Raw genomic sequence first — 20,329 nt, forward strand, 5'->3', positions numbered from 1 at the left:
AACAAGGAAGGCCGCAATGAGCAGCCTTCCTTGTTTTGCTTACATCGTCGCCATAGCGACGAGCGGAGTGACGTCATGGACGTCAGCCAACGTCCTGACGTCAGCCGCCTCCGATCCAGCCCTTAGCGCTGGCCGGAACTTTTGTTCCGGCTGCGCAGGGCTCGGTGCGGCTGGGGGGCCCCTCTTTCGCCGCTGCTCGCGGCGGATCGCTGCAGAGCGGCGGCGATCAGGCAGCACACGCGGCTGGCAAAGTGCCGGCTGCGTGTGCTGCTTTTTATTTGATGAAAATCGGCCCAGCAGGGCCTGAGCGGCGACCTCCGGCGGTGATGGACGGATATATTCGTCCATACCGCTGAGGAGGTTAAAGAGACACTGAAGCGGAAAAAAATAATATGATATAGTGAATTGGTTGTGTACTATGAATAATTACTAGAAGATTAGCAGCAAAGAAAATATTCTCATACTTTTATTTTCAGGTATATAGTGTTTTTTCTAACATTGCATCATTCTATAATATGTGCAGATTACACAACACTCAGCATTCAAAATGAGTCTTTCATCAGCTGGGCATCAACCTTCCACAGTAACACAAACACTTAACCCCCCCCCCCCCCCTCCATAGACCACCTAATAAGCCTCGAGAGATAAGTTTAAGCCGTCCACTGATACCCACTCGCGGTACAACCTTTCTTTCTGAGTCACCGTAACCAGGATGTCACAGCAACCCATCATTGTATGGAACTTTTCGGTTCACCTAATGTTCTAGTTCAGCCTATATCCTGTTTTTTCTGTTCGTGTTTTTCTGTTCGTGTTTATTACTAGATTAACTACAATAAGGCTTAAATATTTCTTCTATGTCTTGTATAGAGTACTATAGCACTCTAGGGTTCTGTGCAAATTAATCCTGGCTTATTAAAATAATACCGTGAATCATATCCTGAATCATATCATACCAATACCTTAGTACAAGGGGAACTAGACTCTAGTAAATATAGGTGTGTCTAAGGTTATATAACTGGTATAAGCACTCAACAGGAAGTTGGCATAGCCCCTGGAACAGTGCTTCCAACCCGACACACCATACCCAACAACCTTTGAACACCTACCCTAGGTACCACCGTCACCTGGAGTCTCGCTGGAGGCCGAGTAACATCTAATCAATGAACCTACTAAGCTGACGGAGGATAGGCAACCCTACTTTCCTTAAACGATCAGCCCTCTCCAGATAGTAAACATCCTACCACACACATTGTCACTCTGAACTTACAAACCAGGAGTAAGGGGGATATATGATGAAGGATATTAACATTCACGAAATAACTGTATAATTACTGTATTAAACCATTTATCATACAGGGACAAAGACTTTTCGTCGTCGTCTCAGCATAATGTATGGACTAAACATATCTTACAAGCCACCATGTTTTCGTTATCATATCACTAAGGACACAACTGTTTTCTGATAAGCCATGTAGTTTATGAAACAAATGCCTTATTTGTATTATTTGTATTGTTCTGAAAATCCAAATAAAAATTTAAATTGGAAAAAAAAAAATGAGTCTTTCAGAGCAGTCTGTGAAGTAATGACCTCTCCTCTAGCAGAGAAAAAGTAAACAGTTCACTTACAGTTGAGATAATAAAAGTCAGATAACAGCCCTCTCCACGACTAAGACTTAAGCTGGCCATACACTGGCCCGATTTACCGCCGTTTCGACAGCAAATTCGATCACTGGGATCGAATCTGCTGCCAATCGTTCGCGCTACACGCCGAATTTCGATTCATTTCGTCCGATCCCGTCGATCGCGCCGTGCGGAAAATTACCGTCGATCGCCCGCGGGTAAAGAGCGCATCGCTAGCGGCGTTCGAGTGCCCGACGACCGACGCAATAGAGCCCGCATACATTACCTGCTCCGCCGGCGCGACTGCCCCCGCTCGTCTCCGCTCGTCTCCGCTCTGGTCTCCGGCATGCCTTCACTTATTCCTGCCCGGCAGGAAGTTTAAACAGTAGAGGGCGCTCTACTGTTTAAACTTCCTGCCGGGCAGGAAGAAGTGAAGCATGCTGGAGCCGGAGACCAGAGCGGAGAAGAAGAGCGGAGAGATACCCTGGAGTCGCGCCGGCGGAGCAGGTAATGTATGCGGCGGGGGGGGGGGGGAGCGGCGGCAGCAGCACCACCACCACAACAGATTGTGATCGGTTTCAGGCTGAAATCGGTTCACAATCTGTTTGCAGTAAAGGTGGCCATACGATCCCTCTCTGATCAGATTCGATCAGATAGGGATCTGTCTGTTGGTCGAATCTGATGGCAAATCGACCAGTGTATGGCCACTTTTAGAGTTAATGGCTGGTTTGCATAGAGATAACAACTGGAGTTTCCTAACTCTTCCTGTACTGGAAACAATTAGACTGATGTATCTGATCTTAATGTTTTATTTCTTAGCTGTACTACACATGCAAATCATAATATCATAATTTTTTTTTCGCTTCAGTGTCTCTTTAACAGCTGCTATGGCAATTGCTATGCACATGCATAGCAAAGTGCTGCAGCTTCCTGTAGGTATTGTCATGTGAACTTCAAAACAAAAAAAAAAGGCGTTTGCAGCGTTATATGCCACAGAGTGTGATGGGTATTTATTTTCGAATTTGCTGCAATTCGACTTTGCAGTTATTTTACATCTTATCACCAGGATGGCTTACCTGCAGGTTCATTCCCCCATGATTTATGCAGCATGCCTAGGATGAAGGATGTGATCTCCTGCAGCAAGTTCACTAGTTTCTGAAGCAGACTCCACCAACTTGTGGCAAGGTGAGCCTGGGAGAGGGAATCTGACACACAAGGCACCTCCAGCAGACATAATCGCAGAGCAGAAAGCACACCTACATGTAGAGTGCAAACAGGTCACAACGATCAGCCAATTAACAAACAGGACGGTTTAGCATCGTTATTCTGCCACTGCTCCCTCTTGCCTATATAAGGAAAATGATGAATATTTGACATAAAACAGATCCAAATACCGTTTGTTGTGGACAAAAAACAAACTAAACCACTTTTACATAAGCTCAGGAAAGCTCCTGTCTGAGAGGGTCTAAGTTCCCTCCACTACTCCAGGATTCCTAAATATGTTTTATTTACCTGAAGGGTAACTGTAGGAAATGGTCCATAAGCTTAAATGTGTCATTCCAGAGGTCTTTTGGGGAAAGCAGATTACCCAGTACTGGGAACAGCGGGGAAGAGGACAGTGGGATAGTTTCTTTTCAAGTGGACGTGAGCTCTTGCACAGGACAGAATGAAAACAAAGAAATCTGTGACTAATCACAAATGTAATTTAAACTTTTAGCTGTATCAGCTAAGGAATCTCGGCATGCTTGGCAGAGTAAACACAGGATGTTAACCCTATGCCTGCTTAAAGTGAACCAGAGACTTATATATCAGTGGGAACATTAGAGAAAACACCTACCCTGCTCTCTGTTTTATTCTTCACTGCTCCTCAGCATTCAGTCTGGCTTTGTTGAGGAATCATTATAGGTGAGTCATTATAGCAGAGCCACAAGGGGGCAGGCTTGGGCTTGAAAAGACATCAGAAAAGACAGTCTCAGCTATAAGGATTCCTCAACAAAGCCAGACTGAATGCTCAGTCCGGTATTTTATCAGGGCTGATTAGAAGCAGGCTGAGCAGTGAAGAATGAAACAGAGAGCAGGGTAGGTGTTTTCTCGAATGTTCCCACTGATATATATGGTAAAATACATGAGGGTGCTTCGTCTCTGGTTCTCTTCAAAAGCAGAAAAGTAGACACACTGCAGATTTATTGCAGGATCAGCTGTAACAAAGAAATATTTTTTGTTTCAAGGTTATTATGCTTTAAACAAAAATAAAGACGGATAATAAAGTACTATTCTCCGCCGGAGAGGCACTGCACTTGCTCAGACTAGCCGAACTTACAGGACCCGAAAGAGAAGAGGGAGAAGACTGAGGACGGCGGCGTGGGAGCGATCAGTGCGGATGGGGCTGGAGGAAGCCCCAGGTATGTATAAAATTTTAGTTTACTTCATCTGTGGTACACTTTAACGTCTGCGTTTAGAGGTAAAGCACTGTAGCAGTGGGTTACCATAACACAACATACACAACGCAACGTTAACGTCGCACTGGGAACGTCGCATAGGCTTAACATTGCAGTGTGGTAACCTGTGTTATAACACTTTATTTACGTAGGACAATAATGTCTAACTGTGAACGTAGCCTCAGTCTTTCTATCAGTGATAATGTCTAGTCTCTAAATTTCCTTTTTACAGCACTAGATCAGACCGTACCTTGCATAGGCTTTGTACTTGCGGCTTTTAATAGATTCTCCTGTGCAGAGCAGTAGTGATCTTCCAGCATTTTGGTAAGAAATGTCACCAGGCCCAAAGCAGTCAGAGGAACATCATCAGTCAGCAGCAAAACAGCATCAGGCCTGAACCACAGATTATAAAATGATGATATTGCAATATGCAAGGTTTCCCAAAGTCGTACTATTACAGCATTAATCACAACATAGGCAAAATCACTACTGTGAAGTGAAGACTGGACAGATCTAATCCATTATTTTTATGTTTAAAGCCCCTTGCGTATGTGCACCCAGCGTCCGCCCGGGTTACGCTTCCTCACCACACCCCTGCTGCAAGGGACATGCAAGTCTATGGAGCACCAGAAGTAAATCTGAAAAATCGCCACAATCCCAATGCAAAGTCTGCAGCGTAAAAGTAAAGGGTATCTTGGCACCTTAAAAAATAAGACCAGAGACAATGGGAGCCCACATAGCGCAATATGTAATGAAAAATAATAAGTATGATACAGGACTACTCACAAAGGTGGGTTGCATGAAGAGCAACCGACCACTTAACCTTCCTGGCGGTAACCCCGAACGTAGTTCGGGGTAAGCCGCGCAGGAGGTTTTCTCCGGCCCTGCTCGGTTGATTTGCATACTTTTTTTTTGCTGGACGCAGCTAGCACTTTGATAGCTGCGCCAGCACACTGATCGCCGCCGCCCCGCGCCCGATCGCCACTATCCGTCGCGGCGCGCGGGCCCTCCCCCCAGACCCCGTGCGCTGCCTGGCCAATCAGTGCCAGGCAGCGCTGAGGGGTGGATCGGGACTCCCAATGACGTCCCGACGTCGGTGACGTCATCCCGCCCCGTCGCCATGGCGACGGGGGAAGCCCTCCAGGAAATCCCGTTCTTTGAACGGGATTACCTGGTCGGAGATCGCCGAAGGCGATCGAAGTGGCTATCATGTAGGCGATCATGTAGGCGATCGAAGCGGCTATCATGTAGCGAGCCCTGGGCTCGCTACATGATTTAAAAAAAAAAAAATAACTGCTGCGCTGCCTCCTGGCGGAATTTTTCATACCGCCAGGAGGGTTAGAGCAGGTGGAGATGTTTACTCGTCTCCCCTCGGGGTGTCCACTGGACTGGATACGTTCGCTCTCTTGAGAAAAAGACACTTGCTCGCCTCCACAGTGGTAGTACCCTGAAAGTACCCTCCAAACTGGGCATAAAACTGGGTTGGGTGGTATAAACAGCACAAAAGGAGAAAAAGGTGCCCAGGAGTATATCTAAAAAAAAAGTTAAAAACACTAAAATCGAGAAAACAGGGACGTGGCTTACCTCAATAACAGTCACATATGTCATTAAAATGTATTAGCCCGGGCAACGTGTTTTGTGGGTCTAAGCCCACTTCCCCAGGACAATACAGTGCCAAAGGTGTTAACAGCCAGAGTTATTGAGATAAGCCACCTCCCCCTTTTCTCGATTTTAGTGTTTTTAGCTTAGTTTTATATACTCCTGGGTGCCTCTTTCTCCTATTGTGCAAAAGTCTGCAGCAGGTTACAGCAGACTTGATGATCCATGCCTGCCGCACGGATTATGCAGCAATGCAAGTCAATGGGCGACGCAGCAAGTGTGCACAACAGGAGTGCAGTGCGACACAGCACTCGTGTGGACAGATGGGAATCCCAGTGACGTACTTCCTGCCAAGCAGAGAGTACATCACTAGCCAGGGGGCGGGCCTATGCATATCCCCCTGTCCACGCACAGTGGCACAGGGTCATATGAAGTATTTCAATGCACCACAAACCTCAGGTGTGCAACCGGCTTAAATGATAATGATCTTTTTCTGGCTATGGTCCCACAACTTTTGTCCTGCACCCACTGAGCAGCACTTCCTTTACACTTACCTTTGTAGTAATGTCTTCATTATGAGAGCGCCCGCCTCTGCCAATGGTACACGTGGACTGCACAGATAGTTCTTGCCCAGCTGAAACAGCGCTATGACCAGTGTACGTGGGGCAGGCAGGAAAAACCTGGACAGCAAGTCAGCTGCCATCTCTCGGATCTGTAAGTAACAAGGGACATACATACCTGCCTAAAATTAATAATTAAAAGGAACCTGTAGTGAGAGGGTTAAAGAGGCTGGCATATATTTCCTTTTAAAGAATACCAGTTGCCTGGTAGCCCCTTTGATCTCTTTGGTTGTGGTAGTGTCTGAATCAAACAACCTGAAACAAGCATGTGGCTAATCGGGTCGGACGTGGGTCCGAAAATCTTTCTCACTCAGTACAGATACTGCATATACCAGTTTGGCTACTGACTTGCTGGTCCACAAGAGGTGAACTCTCCCTGAAAAGATGGAATCTTGGATATACCATGCTACCCTTGACTGTGCTTATGATTACTGCCTGATTTTGTATTGTACTGAAATCTGTGCGGCTGAAGGCTGGGGAGAAGGAACATTGCTGTAGTTACTTATCACATGACCAGTGATTTACATCTGGCTGGAATTGTTAAGGTCAAAGCATCATGGTGAGGAAGGGGACATTCTTCTAGTGCTGGGTACACGCCTAACGTTTTTCTGCTCGATAGATGGATCTGATAGATAATTCCCATAGTCCAATATTCCTTCCGATCGACTCTGCGCTCGATTTCTCAAAGACGTGAATGGAAAAAGATAAGAAAAACAAGCGGAAGATAATAGAATAGAGTGCAGAATCGAGCGGAAAAAACGATCAGATGGAAAATTAAGCATGATGCTAGGTACACACCATACAATTTTCTGTAATGCTGGGCATACACGGCTCGATTTTGCCGCTCGATTCCGCGCCGATCGTTTTCCACGCTTGATTCAGCAGGCGATTTTCTTACCTTTCGGTCGTCTTTCTTATCTTTTCCCATTGTCCTCCCTGCAGAATCGAGCGCGGAAACGATCGGGCGGAAGATCGGACATGTCGGAAATTATCGAGCCATCTAGTTGGCTCAAAATCGAGCCGTGTATTCCCAGCATTAGATTTTCTGTAAAGGTACATACACACGTCGGATTTGCGCAAATGGCCGGTCGTTCGGACGTCAAATCAGGCGTGTGTACAGTCTGTGGTTCAGCTGATAAGGCCGGACTTGAGTGATCCGGTCTTATCAGCTGAACCACAGACTGTACACACGCCCGATTTGACGTCCGAATGACTGGTCGTTTGGACATCCGAATGACGGGTCGTTTTCGCAAATCCGACGTGTGTATGTACCTTAGATTTACCAGTCAGATAGATAATTTCCAACATGTTGGAAATGATCTATCTAACCATCTATCTGCCTAGCAATTAAGCATTGTTCTACTCAGCAGGAGATAACCAGAAGACAATGCAACAGAGATAATGACCATTCTCTACCAGTACTTTACAGAAAATAATCTAACAGAAAAATCTAAAGGTACATACACACGTCTGATTTTTCCAACGACCGGTCGTTTGGATGTTTGAGCGTCCGGTCGTTTGGACTTCAAATCGGGCGTGTGTATGATTGGTCGTTCAGCTGATAAGACTGGATTTGAACTATCTGCCAAGCGGATCCGTCAAAACCTGTCTTATCAGCTGAACGACCGATCGTACACACGCCCGATTTGCCGTTCAAACGTCCAAACGACTGGTCGTTTGGAAAAATCCGACGTGTGTACGAGACTTAACAGGAAATTGTATGGTGTGTACTAGGCATTACATAGGAATCAAATAGTAAATGTAAACATTACAAATACAGAGGTAATCAATCATAAAGATACAACAAAAATACAAAACGTTTTATGTAAAAGTAGTTTCAGCACACCATTATGCATTATGTATTAAGCTATGTACACACTTAAGATATTCCATGTTTACAATTAATAATTGTGATTGTTTAGCCCAGGAATCTAAAGAGTGTAAAGTTTTTTTATGATGTCACTGGCTTTCTCTTTCTCCAATTGGATGGACCATTGTCCCATCTCATGGTACCGCTTGCCTAACTCCATGCCTTCCTCTCCATAGAGAAGTACACACTCCTCAGCCTCAAGCTGAACTGCATGTCTGTGCAGCGATCATACCAAAACTGCCACCCAAAGTACCTTAAAGTGGAATATAACCCTGCATTTCAACTTTGCTCTAAAACATTATTTACAGTATATTATATGCAACCAGCATTTTTTTTTTACTAGACCAGCATTGGAAGGGTTACACAGGGCTTTAAAGTTCCTGGAGATTTCTGCAGACGCATCCAAAGCTGAAATAGATACATTTTGTTTACATAAATGTATCTAAGTGTTGAATGTGACTCATCTCTCTCACTGAGAAGGAGCTTGGAGGACAGCCAAAGAGTGTGTAACATTTATCAATATATACATTCAACTAAATAGAATGTATCTATCTGAACTTCTGCATATCTCTCCACGGAACTTTAAACCTCTGTGTGTAACCCGTCCAATGCTGGTCTAGTAAAAAAAAAAAATGTTTTTTGCATATAATATGCTGTAAATAATATTTTAGAGCAAAGTTGAAATGCAGGGTTATATTCCGCTTTAAAGAGAATCTGTATTGTTAAAAATCGCACAAAAGTAAACATACCAGTGCGTTAGGGGACATCTATTACCCTCTGACACAATTTCGCCGCTCCTCGCCGCATTAAAAGTGGTTTTAAAAAGTGTGTTTATAAACAAACAAAATGGCCACCAAAACAGGAAGTAGGTTGATGTACAGTATGTCCACACATAGAAAATACATCCATACACAAGCAGGCTGTATACAGCCTTCCTTTTGAATCTCTCAAGAGATCATTTGTGTGTTTCTTTCCCCCTGTTCTCATGCACTGAAGTTTCAGGCTGCTTGTTTCTTCCTGCAAACAGCTTTGCCCTTGTCTGTAATTCTTCAGTATGTAAAAGCCCAGCCAGCTCAGAGGACGATTTATCCAGCTTGTAAAAGATAAGAGAGAAGAGAGAAGCTGCTCTAATCCTAAATAACACACAGGCAGTGTGCATAGAGGGGCCTGGAAGGGGAAGTTCATAGCTGAACCACAACACTTAAGAACTGGGTAGCCTTCCAGACACAGGCCGACAAGTCTGACAGGGGAAAGATACATTGATTTATTACAGAGACAGTGATAGTATGAAGTGCTGCAGTAAGCCAGAACACATTAGAATAGCTTTTTGAACTTGTAGGATGATAAAAAACAGGATGCAATTTTTGTTACGGAGTCTCTTTAAGGTATCAATGTAGTCTTACCTCATTTGTGCTGTCTTGCATACATCCTAACAGTGCTTCCATACTGTGTGCCGACTTAAAATCCCAGCATCCTCTCTGTTGTGCAAGCCTCACCAATAAGGACATATCTTCTGTAAAGAAAGTGCCGATATTTTGTGAATAAATTATGGTCATTTAGACACTCATTTTGAAATAAGAAAATACATTAAAAAAATACATGGCATACGTTCCAGAGGATACCTGGACTCTGCATCAATAATTTGAAATCAATGGCACTAAACATATCTCTCGCACAACACACTGTATCCTCCCACAAACAAACGTACAATTTCCAGCGGTACCTGGGAAGCTCATTAACGTCTACACAATATTACATCCTAACAACTTTCCGGAACTATTTTAGAGAACTAAAGTGGAAAGTTGGGAGAAATTTTTTGTTTCTCCGCTGTGAAAGAATTCAGAAGTCAAGATGACAGTTTTGCCCAAACAACTATTCTTATAAAGAACTGCACCAGTACATGCTCCAGCCACTGCACGTAAAAACCATACAAAAACAATGTAGAGACATTCACACTTAGGCTAGTGATAGCCGGCCAGCTTATCCCTCCCAGTTAGCTCTCCATATATGCATCCCATAAAGTCCTCATTTCTCTCAACCCTCGGCACTCTCTGACAGAGTGCTGTATAATTAGAACTTATAGGCTGACATCGTAATGCTTCAAAGGACCCATTTTAAATGCGGTAGGGAACCTACATTTTGGCATAAGTCTTACCCTACCATCTATTATGCCTCAGTTATGCATGAGAGGTGTAGGGTTGCCATCTTGGTCCACAAGAGGGTACCCCTGAACGTCGATAATGTGATAAGAGATCCTTGTGGACGATACCCAATTGTTGTGGGTGAGATTCTTGGTTCCTCTCTAACACTGGACTCTGTGTATGCTGCCTCTAAGTGTCAAAGACTATTCTTCTCAGCTCTTTTTACAGACAAAATCTCCACCTACTTAAATTAATAATAGCTGGTGACTTTAATTCTTCACTTGACCAGTCTAGCCTCGGCACCCACAGACCCATCTTCTGCTAAATCTCTCACCCAATTACTTGCTGACACAAACATATGGGATGTTTGGGGGGCCCTCCACCCACTGGAGAGGGGAAACATGTTTTATTTGCACCCTCAACAAAAGTTATACCTATACTGACTACATTCTGATGGACGCAGTACTAATTGATTCAGTTACTGTCTCCGAAATCTTAGAGATCTCGTGGTCTGATCACGCCCCAGTGGTTGCAAAATTAGCTTTGTTACGCCCCCAATTCCCCACCACAGTGAAGACTTAATTACTCCCTCCTTACAAACCCTGACATGGCGCATGCGCTTCAGAAGGATACTACGAGTTATTTTGTTTAAACTCCCCTTCAAGACACTTCACAGGCGATGGGCAACCCACAAGGCCACAATCAGGGGTCAAGTAATCAAACGTACCTCTAGACTCCAAGGGGTAGCTGTACAAAAAAAAACATCCCTCTGAAGAGGGAAATCAGGAGGTTGAAACTGGTGCATGCTTCTGGGAGAGACCCAGAAATCTTTAGCAAATTACAAAAACGCAGGCAGAAACTGAAACCCTCACACTGTAAATGCCTGGAAAGCGCGTGTAGCAGGTCAGACAAACCTGTAACTTAAGCCGGTGCCTTGTCCCAGCCGGATCGCTCCAACGGCTTTAGGCAATACCCAGAAAGACACAAGAGACGGCACACCACTGGCTGCAAACAATTTTCGAACTACTTTAAGTTTCATGATGACATATACTTGCAGCGTCAGGGAGCTAGTATGTGATCACCAGCAGCCCCGTCTATTGCAAATATCTTTGTGGAATCTCTTGAACGTTCTATGTTTTTGAAAAATCCGCTGTATGAAAAGTACATTGTGCAGTACTTCCGCTTTGTGGATGACATTTTACTGTTGTGGAAAGGTCCTAAGGAATTGCTCCTTGAGATGGTTGAGGAGGCGAATCGGATGCATCCTACCATCAAATTCACTATGGAGGCATCCAGGGAGAGTGTGAGCTTTCTGGATGTCTCCATCAAGGCATCAGAAGGGCAGTTTGTAACTAAACTGTATTGTAAGCCCACAGACCGCAACAATTTGTTGCGGCATGATAGCCATCATAATAGTCATGTAGTCAAGGCCATACCGAGGGGGCAGTTCCTTAGGGCCAGACGTATCTGCACTAACATTGATGATTATGATTGGGCCAGCCAGTCCATTTGTTATAAATTCAAACAAAAAGGTTATGAGGTTTCCAAAATTGAGAAGGTTAGACAGGAGGTGCGAGCCATCGACAGGTCCAAGTTACTACATAGATCCTCCAGAGGGAATAGCTCCAAGGGGATACCATTCGTCACTAACTTGGGGAAAAAATACTACATTAATTAAAGACTCCATACGCAGATTTTGGACTCTGTTAAGTACAGACAAAGACATTGGGGCACTATTTAAGGAGGAGCCTATATTTTCGATTAGAAGGGGTAGTACCATTCAGGATAGTGTCAGGCACACTGACACTTCCCCCAGGAGGGATGAGGTGAGCACAGGCAAAACAGGGACACATCCGTGTCTCAATTGCAATGTGTGCAGTGGCATCATTAAAGGTGAGGCTGTTTGTCACCCACACACTGGGCGTAAAATTACTATCAAAGGAAGACATTATTGTTCTACACCCTGGGCTATTTATGGGCTTAAATGCCCTTGCGGGCTAATGTATGTTGGAGAGACCACCAGAGCAGTGAGGACTAGGATACAGGAACACAAGAGGGCCATCAGCAAATTTGCTGAGGGTGAACGAAAGAACTATGACACCTCGGTAGCGAGACACTTTGCTGCTAGTGGACATAGTGCAGCACAGCTGAGATGGTGTGTTTTGGAGTCACTAAACCCATCTAATAGAGAGGGTGATTTAGAGAAACTACTGAAACAAAAAGAATCCAGATGGATACATATGTTGGATGTAGTAGCCCCGAGGGGTATGAACGAGAGGTTACCTCTCAAATGTTTTTTATAAAAAAGATGTTGGTATACTGAATTAAAATGCTACACTGTATGATTCTTAGATGCTAATTTAATGTTGCCAGTTTATACATGTTATCTATTTATTGCATGTCATTTTTAGGTGGAGTAGTGGCAGTCCACTGTAGGAAGTGCCTGGATGACGGTCAGTTCCTTTTATGTTTTATTGGTAGCCTGTTGGAGTGCCATATGATTGTGAAGGCTTTTTCTAGGGATGGACATTGGTGATTATGGGAGAGGGTGGAGTTAGCCAAGATGGGTGTGGTTGCCCTCCTGATGATATATAATGGTGTATGCATGTTTCATTTGCTGTTTAACACCTGAGGAAGGATGTAATATCCGTAACATGTAGTGTACTTGTTCCAATACAGCAAAATTGTTTGCAGCCAGTGGTGTGCCGTCTCTTGTGTCTTTCTAGAAACTGAAACCCTTCCTGTTCTCTAGAGCAGATTATTCCCTCACATAACCGAATTAACCAGATTATAGACACAGTTAAAACCTTCTGAAATTCTTTGCAAATCTGCAAAGCACTACACCTGTCACTTTTTGTACTTGACACTGCTGCCTGACCCTCATACTCTTTGTTATGAATATGGATGTTTATTGCTTTCCTTTGTCATTTATCGCCAACCTCTTCGCTTGTTTGCATTTTTGTTTCTGCATGTTTGAATCTCAATAAAAAGAAAGTTGAACAACCTTACAAAAAAATTGTGCCTAATTTCATCTGGAGCTGTTCATGCTCAAGAATTGCTGAAACCATAATGTTGCAACACATGGCTAATAAACACTTGGTTGTCCTTAATATCTCTAGGTATTATCACACAGCTCAAATTACTGTTCTTGAGGAGCATGAGCTCCCCCTTGTGGACATTGCTAGAAGTGTTAGACTACATCCATTTACATAGTTACCAACCTAATACAGGTAAATCCTTCTGCTCATATACATAATCCAATCACTCTTCACTTACTGAAAATATGAGATGGAATTAAATACCAGGGAGGATTACGCTCACCTTATAAACCTTTAACTTCTTTATTCCCTACTTAAGACTGAGGAGATGCTAGCCCTGATCTCCAGATTATTAGTTTACCAGGAACTAAATTTCATAAGGCATGTGAAAGTGTATTAATCAAGATTCAAGGGATTACCATACATTTTGCATCCATAATTTGGATTTACTTGATACAGATTTTTTTTTTGTGGCACGCAAGATGAATTTACAAGACTTTGACTGAAAGAGCTTGCTGGTGATGGGGTTGGGGTTAGCTTGTGCATTGGCCCTTTGGGGTTCAGTGCAATAACTGCTTTGGAGGCTGATGAGAGACTTGCTTTTTGTGACTTATTTGACTTGCCACCAAGGATGTTAATATGTACATTTTCACATGTAAAATGCAAGCCTGTGGTGGAAACAATGCATTGGTGTACTCCAAAGGTGAGGTCAGTGTTACTTTGAGAGAGAAGGAGACCCTTTCATTGATGCACAAATCAAGGAGGAAATGTAATGACCATGTTGAGAAACATATGACAAGTTGTCAGGAAATTTCAGGATATATTAAGCAGAATGATTGTACCAGGTTTTCCATGTAATCCTATATACTACGATCTCCCTAAAGGTGGCCACACACGATACAATAAAATGATCTGATTTTACAGCAATTCGATAAATATGATCGGATCTCCCGAAAAAAATCAAAAGCTTTTTTTCATTCGACTGAAAAATCCGATCAGATTTCCTGTTTTTTATCGATCCGAAATGATGGAAATTTTTCTTCAATTTTTCTAAAGATTGTATGGTGTGTGCTAGATTGTCGATTTATTAATATACACACCCTAGCAATTTTCTCAGAGTTTCCAATCATTGTTATCACACTTGGGGAATGTGTGTGGTACATTGGTCATAGTTTTGAAATGTTACAATCAGTCAGAAAAATTGATTGCAATTCTTAAATTGAATGGATATTTAAAAAATTGTACGGTGTGTGGCCACCTTAAGATTCATAAATACCAGGTCCTTTTTCTGTTCCAACATTCTTTACTAAGAAAAAAAAAAGGCGGGGGGGGGAAATTTGGGCTAAAACATGTAGATTTGTTTTTTGTATTGGCAGATTATTTAGTTATCTAAAATTGGGCAATATACTGTTTAACTGGTTAAAGGAATACTATCAATGTATGCATTTATTTTTAAATGCTGTATGTTGTAGCACACATTAGGACAAGTACTAGGAGCAATTTGATTCCTCACACAGCTGTTCCTCTCAGCTGTAAAATCCTCCATCAGTTTTGGCGTCAGTTTTGGATACAAAATGTATCTAAATACTGAGTGTCTCTGCACAGGGGAGTTGCTATCAACTCCTCCTCAGTTTATAGTTTAATTATCACCTTGCTGAAAGAATCTTATTGATATGGTGGTAAGGGGTTAAAGATTCTAGTAATGTGTATTTATTATCTTTGCTTCTCTTGACTGATAAAGATACTAAAAATGCTAATTGTAAACAGTGGTCTGCCCCTCTCAGCAGCTTGTAAAGTGGATGCAGCCTGGAGTGAATCATCACAAGCAGTCAGCCAGGCAACCAGTCTGAGTGTAAACACAGACTAGTGCTATAGCTAGTTATATTCCAGCAATATTACAGCTCATTTAGTTACCTGTTACCACCTCAGATCAGCCTATTTCTCCTCATGTCTCCTGCATGCTGTGAGTGACACAGTGAAATATATTTGTGAGCTGTGTGAGAAATGAATTTTTAAGCAGAAATAAAGGGAGAGAGACCTGGGTGAATAAATAAAAGTGCCCCTAGCAATAGTGGTAATGTGTACACTTATATAGAGTATTAAAAAAAAAGTCGTTTCAATCGATAGTATTCCTTTAAGAAGCTTTCTAAGGGTGTATATCTAAACACCTATGGGCACTTTCATTTAAAGAGGAACTTCAGTGAAAATAATGTACAGTACTAAAAAAGTGCTTAATTTTTATAATAATTATGTATAAATGATTTAGTCAGTGTTTGCTTGTAAAATCTTTCCTCTCCCTGATTTACATTCTGACATTTATCACATGGTGACATTTTTACTGCTGGTGGGTAATGTCACTGGAAGGAGGTGCTGCTTGCATTTTTTGCCAGTTGGAAACAGGTGTTATTTCCCACAATGCAACAAGTCTCCCACAGTGTGATGTCAATACCTCAGTGCTGTGAGGCGCTGACATTACACTGTGGTAGGGGTTTCACCAGAAAATCAGCCATACAGAGCCCACTGATGATCCGTTTGAGAAAAGGAATAGATTTCTCATGGGAAATGGGGTATCAGCCACTGATTGGGATGAAGTTCAATTCTTGGTTACGGTTTCTCCTTAAGGGCCCATTTACATTGGAGCATATTCAACAGGATTTCAGCAGCACTGCAAAATGCTGGTGATTGGAAAAGTGCTACGTCAATGCAAAGTCTACTGCAGCGCCTTTAATTTCCAGAAATTGCAAACACGCTGCATGCAGCATTTTTTGAATGATCTTGATTGCGATTTTTTATGCAATGAATAAGAATCGCAAATCTCAATTGCTGTACAATCACAGGTGACAGGTGACACTTATTCGTAAGGTATTCCCTTGTGTATCCAATGAGTAAATGCCGGGGTTTCTTGGGGACTCTTCCAGCTATTAGTTTGCCCAGGAACATTTACTTACGTGGTGGTTGTCCTTTCTTCTTGTAGGGGCTCCAACAATCAGTACAGCACTCCAGTAGGGTGCATAGGCTGAGTAAACCACTGCATCGTCGTTGATAGTTTCCAGCAGGTGACAGTAATGAGACACTTAACTGAAACAGCCACTCTGTAAAGTCTAAGGATGAAAAAGAAAGTTTATAAACTGAAAAAGAAAGTGCCAAAAATGTGGATAAAATAGACATGCTATAAACTTCTATCTCCATAAGGTCTGTATGTTCTGCTCATATTTGTGTGGGCCCGTCCCCCCATTACAAAAACATACTGATATGTCAATTGATTCCCCCAAAAATTGACTGTAGACTATGGTGGGTGTAGACGAGTATGGTAGCTGTTAGATTGTAAGCTCTTGAGGGACAGATATGACATGACTATGTACTCCGTGAAGCACAGCTTAGGATATCAGTGCTATATAAATATAAAGTAATACAATAACAGCACATTCAGTTTTGTTTAGCCTCACAGATGTCCTTACTGTTCACCCCCTCCACATCAGCAGAGGGTTGTCATTTGGTCCATTCCAACCTGACTACCAGCACACACATAAAGACCTTGGCACGGCTAAAGCCCTTTAGGACGCACTAAGTTAGCGCGCACAAAGTTTAGCGCTGCGGGTGCACCTAAAACTTTCTCGCGTTTCACGTCGCACCGTGCAGTGCTAAACTTTGCGCACGGTCAATAAAAGCTTTAGGCGTGCTAACTGCTTAGCACCCTAGTTAGCATGCCCAAAGTTTTTAGGCGTGCTAACTGCTTAGCACCCTTTTGTGAATCGAGCCCCTTGTCTTGGAAGCTGGCCCTTACCTTTCTTCAATGATTTAATTCCCCTGCCCTTCTTAAACTAGGTACACTGTAAACTCATGCCACATGCAGGGTACCTTACAAGAAGATGGGCAGGGAATGAGATTACTGAAGTGGGCCATCTCTAAGGCCCCATTCACACTATAGTGTTTTGCCGTGATTTCGGCAAAACGCTCAAACGCTAGCGCTTTTTAAAAGAGCTAGCGTAATGAAACCCTATGGGCCTGTTCTTACTTGGGAAATTTGCGTTAATCGCCGCAAATCGCCCAAAAACAGACAAAACCGTGAAACGAAAACGCGTCACCTGCACCACTTTCAGGCGATTTCCCGGCGATCGTGTTTCAGTGCTATAGAAGCGCTAAACACGATCGCGGCAAAATTGCCGCAGTGTTCAGTGATTTTTCCGTGGGAAATCACTCCTGCAAAACGCCGGCAAAAAAAAAAAAAATCGCTGGCGTTTTGCAAGTGTGAATGGGGCCGAAGGGGTAAGGAGCAGTTTCTGATACAAGGCCCACATGGCTCTACAGGCAGTCTGGGTACAACAGAGCATGTTATGCAACTATATTAATGAGATGGGGGGGAAGCAACAATTTTGTTTTTGAATGCAACAATCCCTGAACATGGTCATATGTTCTGTTTAATAGTTGTAAAATCACTTCAGATTTACATTAAAAAAGGGGCACTATGGCGAAAAATTGTAAAATGTAAATATGTGCAAACATAGACAAATAAGACGTATGGGGGGATTCTCAGCAAGGCTTTTACTCTTTATAAAGATATTCCCTGAAAAGGATTTAAACAATGATGCTGGCCAGCTTCTTTGCTCGCTACGCAGTTTCTTGGCAGTTGGACAGAGCAACTACCATTCACTAAGTGCTTTTGAAAATAAATAAATCACTGAGAACCCCCCCCCCCCATGAAGAGATGGACTAGTCCAAAACCTGCCGCTTATATCAGATTTCTACTACTTACTGTAAGTGACAGCAACATAGCAGAAAAGGAATTTATGGCTCATTTTACTCTGGAAAAAACATACTTCTTATTTATGTTTGCACATATTTTACATTTTTCGCCATAGTGCCCCTTTAAGGAAACTGGTTGTTGTACCAAAGAGTGTGTTAGAGTACATTCAGTTAATTGAAGCAATAATGTCAAGAAAAGTGCCCTCACCAACTGCCCAAGTCACATTTCCGGTCTTGCTCTGTCCTCTGCGCAGTGATGACATAGCTCCATCTCGAAGTCTCTCCAAAGCCCTGCGTAGTGCAGCCTGCAGCTGCTGGCGGAAACCTGGACTGTCACAGCCCATGCTATAAGGCAGATATTTCTTGAGGAGCTGCAGCTCCTGCAGGGAAGGTGGTTGGTTGCTTCGTGGACCAAAGCACAGGAAGCTAAATGCACTCAGGCGCACTCCATCATCTGCTGATTCCAAACACAGAGGTAGTTTCCCCTCCACCCCGGCTAGCTGACCCAAAATAGCTTTCTGAGCATGTGCCAGGCTGATCCAGGCCCGCAGCTGGCGAGGACCAGAGCCATCCAGCTCTTTAGCCAGCAAGTTAGAGGATTCACTGAAAGTGTGTAACGTGCAGGGCAAAAGATGGGTGGCAGTGTTATTCTGCAGACTGCAGTCTATGGAACTTAGAGCAGAAGTAAAGTGGGATAACCAGATCTGTGCCCATTTTTTTCCAAGCTCCACCTGATCCACTATGCCTTTCTGAAGCCATTCATCTTTCTGGAGGGTGACAAGAATGCGGTATGTCTCTGCAGCGGGAGGACACAGGAAGTTTATGGACAGACAGCAGAACAAGTGAGCCGGGAGCGCAGAATAGAGAGCAAGAGTCTGCAAGGAAACAAATAATCGCCACTATTTATTACAACTACATTCACACAATGCAGTGCAAAAAAATTACACAGAGTCTCAGTTTTCTGCACAATATTTAAAGATATAAACATTGAGGTGAAGAGAAAAACCCTAACATCAGTGGACATACTAACACAGAGGACTCGCACAGCAATCCGAGCTTTATAAATCTATATACCTTACTAACAGCCAGGCATGGCCCAGCTATAATGTCCAGTCTGCCTAGCGATTCCTGTACAAACATACATATGCTCAGTGACACGTGCTGTTCTGTAGAAAGAGGAGGGGGAGCATGAGGCCTCGTATAGTGGGGAATGCAACAGTAATGGCACAAAAAGACCTATTGTTTTCCAAGTGAAGACACAGCAGGAGAGGGTGTGATCCATTTATATAAATATGAGATGGTCCCCCAAAATGGTCACAAATGATGATTTTAGGCGAGACGATTCCTGATTACACAGTTACCACTGCATTTACGCAGTGTTGACGCATTTAACTGCAAAGCTTTACAGAGAGCACTGGTGAATTCCTGTCTCTAACTGTCCCTCACAGGGACTCACAGTCTAAGGTCTGACTATAGAACAGTGCTAGCTTTGTGGGCAAGCCAGTTACCTTTCTGGTATATTTTTTTTTAATACTTGGGAGGTAACCAGAGTGCCATGATGAAAACCACTCAAAGATGAGGGTGAAATAACAAGAAAAATGTAAATGCCATTTGAAAGGAACCCGCCATCTAGGGGCAGAATAGACTTGCCCTTTGTAGCCCCATAATAAACATCAGCAGGTTTTAAATTACTAAAAGAATGAAATCCAGCCAAAATATACATCTGCTATGAAAGACAGTAAGGCTAGGTTCACAGTGAGAGCTGGATTGGATTCCCTGTAAACCAGGAACGCAGCGGAGGGTAAAAGTCGCATTGCCCATTATGCGGTCATGGTGTCGCACTGCACGCACCACGTTGGGATACTGTAATCTGTTGGATCACATTGCACCGGATGCACTCTGAACGTTGCATAGACTTACAAATGCAGAGTGATTTTGTGCATTAAAATGCCACTGTTACGTCGCACTCTAGCGCCCCACAGTGAACTTAGCCTGTATTTTCAAATGTGAGGAGGAGCTGTCAAAATGAAAACATTAGTTATTATTATTATTATTGACTTATAAAGCGCCAAATAGTCAATGAGGTGCAAATAATTTCGAGTTGATGGAGGGTTACGTAAATTTTGCATGCACATTTATGCAGCTTGAAAATGGACCAATCGAATATTACCTCAGCAGGATTTGATTGGATCATGTTCAATCTGCATATATTTGCATACAAAATTTGCATAATGCTGCATCAACTCCAAATTATTTGCAT

General features: G+C 43.1%; 1 protein-coding gene across 2 annotated transcripts in view; it reads right to left on the bottom strand.

Moving 5' to 3' along the window:
* The window catches only part of LOC137522816 (tRNA (32-2'-O)-methyltransferase regulator THADA-like), a 79,265-nt gene that overhangs the window by 26,945 nt on the left and 31,991 nt on the right, over window positions 1-20,329 (bottom strand). For both annotated transcript variants that reach the window (XM_068242922.1, XM_068242929.1), the window contains exons 12-17: window positions 18,278-18,944; window positions 16,275-16,427; window positions 9,551-9,660; window positions 6,212-6,369; window positions 4,309-4,451; window positions 2,697-2,876 (exon numbers count right to left, since the gene is read on the bottom strand). In XM_068242922.1, the coding sequence (XP_068099023.1) occupies window positions 2,697-2,876; window positions 4,309-4,451; window positions 6,212-6,369; window positions 9,551-9,660; window positions 16,275-16,427; window positions 18,278-18,944 (1,411 nt within the window). The remainder of the gene's footprint in view (window positions 1-2,696; window positions 2,877-4,308; window positions 4,452-6,211; window positions 6,370-9,550; window positions 9,661-16,274; window positions 16,428-18,277; window positions 18,945-20,329) is intronic.

Source organism: Hyperolius riggenbachi, chromosome 1, assembly GCF_040937935.1.
Source record: "Hyperolius riggenbachi isolate aHypRig1 chromosome 1, aHypRig1.pri, whole genome shotgun sequence".
Classification (NCBI taxonomy): domain Eukaryota; kingdom Metazoa; phylum Chordata; class Amphibia; order Anura; family Hyperoliidae; genus Hyperolius; species Hyperolius riggenbachi.